At 40.0% G+C, this 3,401-nt stretch overlaps 1 protein-coding gene across 1 annotated transcript; it reads left to right on the top strand.

The window, feature by feature from the left end:
• The first annotated feature begins 1,522 nt into the window (after positions 1–1,522).
• LOC113008540 (trace amine-associated receptor 13c-like) lies at positions 1,523–2,942 on the top strand. Its single transcript, XM_026146012.1, has 2 exons — positions 1,523–1,695; positions 2,129–2,942. The coding sequence occupies exons 1-2, from the start codon at positions 1,523–1,525 to the stop codon at positions 2,940–2,942; spliced, it is 987 nt and encodes a 328-aa protein (XP_026001797.1).
• Positions 2,943–3,401: the final 459 nt, after the last annotated feature.

Raw genomic sequence — 3,401 nt, 5'->3', positions numbered from 1 at the left:
CGATTACCTTGTATGTGTATATTTAGTGGGTGTCGGTCTGTGTTCATTGTCGGCTCGTCTGCGTTCTATGGTGTTCCGTTCCTGTCTCTGCCCCACACCCCTTTTGTATGCTCTCAGGTTTGTCATTTAGTTCTGCCAATTTAGGTTTCTTCAGTTGTTTTCTCATGCTTCGTTGTCTGTTCTGCCACTGTCACCTGTAAATAAACCCTCACTCATATCATCAGTCGGCTGCCTGCATTTTGGGTCCTCCTTTCCTCCAACACCACACGGCTCACCCCGCCAGCCGTGACACCCACAGCTTATTGTGATGGCATGGAAAAGCTCTGGGGAGTGTGAATTGCTCACTTATGCTGAGTCCCTCCTATATTAACCACCCTCGATGAGTAATATGGCTCTATTTAACTAATAGAGCCATATTACATATTACTTAATGTTCAGTCTCGAACAGTTCTTGACCAGCTCACCAAGTGCATCCAAATCACATGACCGATTGAGGAAAAAGGACCATCATCGTGTCTCTGTTTCAGCTTGCGCTAAAAGTGTGGACTTGAAACAGTGTGTCAGTCAAAAACAAAGGAAGTTGCAATCTCATCAAAAATCAGCGATACAGGTCACACAGAAAAAGACCACAAATACAGACACCTGCAGAAACACTGGCAATGACACTGCCAACCACAGGTGCCATAATACCCAATTAACTGGTATTTGTAATATAGACTAACACTACATTAGATCAGCTTAATATAATGAACTAACTAGAACTAACTAACAAACTTTATAAATTACAAATTTGTTCCATTTATTCCGCCCTAGTCCGTGGGTGAGAGAGTTCCTCCCAATGTATGGTTTTCATGCTGGTGTTGCTTCAGCCCCTGGCTCTTTCGAGCACTACACATCTGATGCAAACGTCAAAAGATTTAAGATTTATCAGAAATAAGTACAGTATCATAGCAAACAGACTGCATGAAAGTGCCAATGAAACCTTGTCTTGTCAAAAAACTAATAGCAGACTGATTGCATGTTGTTGGACTTGTTTTCCCATTTCATCATTGGACCCAATACAGTCATTTTTACCAGAAAAGTTAAAGCAAATGGATATGAAGAAATAGTTGGTTAACAAAGTTGCTGTTCTAGCCCTGTACCATCAGCATCTGTGGTAAATACACTTTAAAAAAAAAAAAGAGAATTACCTCCGATTAGTATTATTAAAAAAGAATATGGTTTGAAGCTCATTAATAATTGTGACCCTTGTGTATTAAGAAGATATTAAACCATGACAACTTCTGTAGTGACAAGCTGTAGAACTGGTTTTAATAGTTCAAATAAAGAAGACATTAATACGCTTTGCGTGACATAGTGAGTCTGACAAAGTGGAAGTGCCGATTGTGCGCAAAGAAATAGGAGGGACAGTGTGTTTGTGTGCGCGTGTGTGTACGTGAGTGAAGACGAGGGGATTGGAGTGGGGGTTGATAAATCCACCCTACGGCTCTGATCACAGTGCAGCAGGAGCTGGACATGCCTAATGGAGATACAGAAAGTGCCCGCGCTTTGTTTTCCACAATTTCTCAACAGCTCCTGCAGAAAGCCGACACTTCATTGGTCGAAAGCCGTGCTGCTGAACATTGTGTTCTCCTGTATCTCTCTGCTCACTGCTGCTCTAAACCTTCTCGTCATCATTTCAGTCTCCCACTTCAGGCACAGATGATTTTTTTTATTGACAATAATGAAATGCAACTGATAAATATCTCTGTTTTTAATTTTTACTTTCGTTTTGTTAGATAAATAAATATCTTTGTCTCAGTTATCACTGTTAAGTTGAATAGGCTTCTTCATGTCTTAATAATGAAACATTTTCACTAAGATGGTTTTAACATGATTGACAAAACATTTTCAGTGCAGCTGTCAGCAGTCTTATTTTCATCCTAATCTTACACTTCAGACACTTCAAACTGAAATTGCTTAGTGATGAGTGGAATCAATTTTGCATGTTCTTGGTGTATTTTAATCACAACTGAAATATTTTATTTGCCTCGATTGAATCATGCCTTATTAATAGGACTTTTTCACTGATGGAATTTTTACTGAAGACCTTTTGAAATGATGAATTACTTTTTTTTTCTCTTTGTAGGAAACTTCACACACCAAGTAACATCGTCCTCCTCTCTCTGGCTGTCTCAGACTTTCTTGTGGGTCTTCTGTTGATGCCAGCAGAAATATTAAGAAGCACGACCTGCTGGGTACTTGGTGATCTTATGTGTTCTGTTTATTGGTATCTGATGGGCAACATTATCTGTGCTTCAATAGGGAACATAGTTCTAATATCAGTTGATCGTTATGTGGCTATTTGTGACCCCTTGCATTACCGCACCAGAATTACTGTGAAACGAACCAAACTCAGTGTGTGCTTATGTTGGTTTTATGCTATTTTCTACTGGAGTCTTTATATAAAGAATATCCTGATTGAACCGGGCAGGTATAATTCCTGCTACGGAGAGTGTATGTTTGTCAGCAGTGATATTGCAGGGATTATTGACCTTTTTTTAGCTTTTATTGTTCCCCTTTCTGTCATCATAGTTCTTTATATGAGAGTATTTGTGGCGGCTGTGTCCCAAGCTCGTGCCATGCGCTCTCATGTTACATCTGTCACACTTCAGCATTCAAGCAATCAAGCAAAGAAATCTGAGCTGAAAGCAGCCAGGACTCTGGGGGTTCTTGTAGTTGTGTTTCTATTATGTTACTCTCCATTTTACTGCTATTATCTTGCTGAAGAAAATGTGGTCAATGATCCATCTGCATCTACTGTTATCATTATTTTTTACATTAACTCTTGTCTAAACCCTTTGATCTATGCCTTGTTTTACCCCTGGTTTAGAAATGCTGTTAAACTTATTGTCACTCTGCAGGTCTTCAAGCATAACTCCTGTGAGGCCAACATACTATAAAAGACTCTGAACTCTTCTCCAACTAATTTTTGTCATTATTTTCAGCTGTTAGATTTTTTTGGTTTGTAAGCACCATTTTATGTCAGTCATATATAGGGATGGGTACCGGTGTCCGGTGCCATGATGGCACCGGTTCTGACATAAACGGTAGTAACCAGACCGAAAAGCAGCGCACATTTCGGTGCTTTATTTCGGTGCTTTTTTTTCCTGAGCTGTGATACACTTTAGATTCTAGCCAATCATTTTACGATTCCGAGGATAGTAGGCGGGGCCAGGTACGTACGTTCTTTTAGAGCAGAGCTACAGATTAAAAATGTCCAAGGCGAAGCGGTTAAAAGTCTGGCTGTACTTCACAGCAAAATATGCAAACTCAGCAGCCTGCAACAAGTGCTTTAAGCTGATACTGTGATACTGTCAAAGGAGGTAACACCTGAAATCCGATGAAACACCTGGCGACGC

This window comes from Astatotilapia calliptera, chromosome 16 (genome assembly GCF_900246225.1).
Source record: "Astatotilapia calliptera chromosome 16, fAstCal1.2, whole genome shotgun sequence".
In the NCBI taxonomy this organism is placed as follows: Eukaryota; Metazoa; Chordata; class Actinopteri; order Cichliformes; family Cichlidae; genus Astatotilapia; species Astatotilapia calliptera.
The sequence above is the reverse complement of the archived record's forward strand: the minus strand, read 5'-3'. Positions and strand labels throughout refer to the sequence as shown.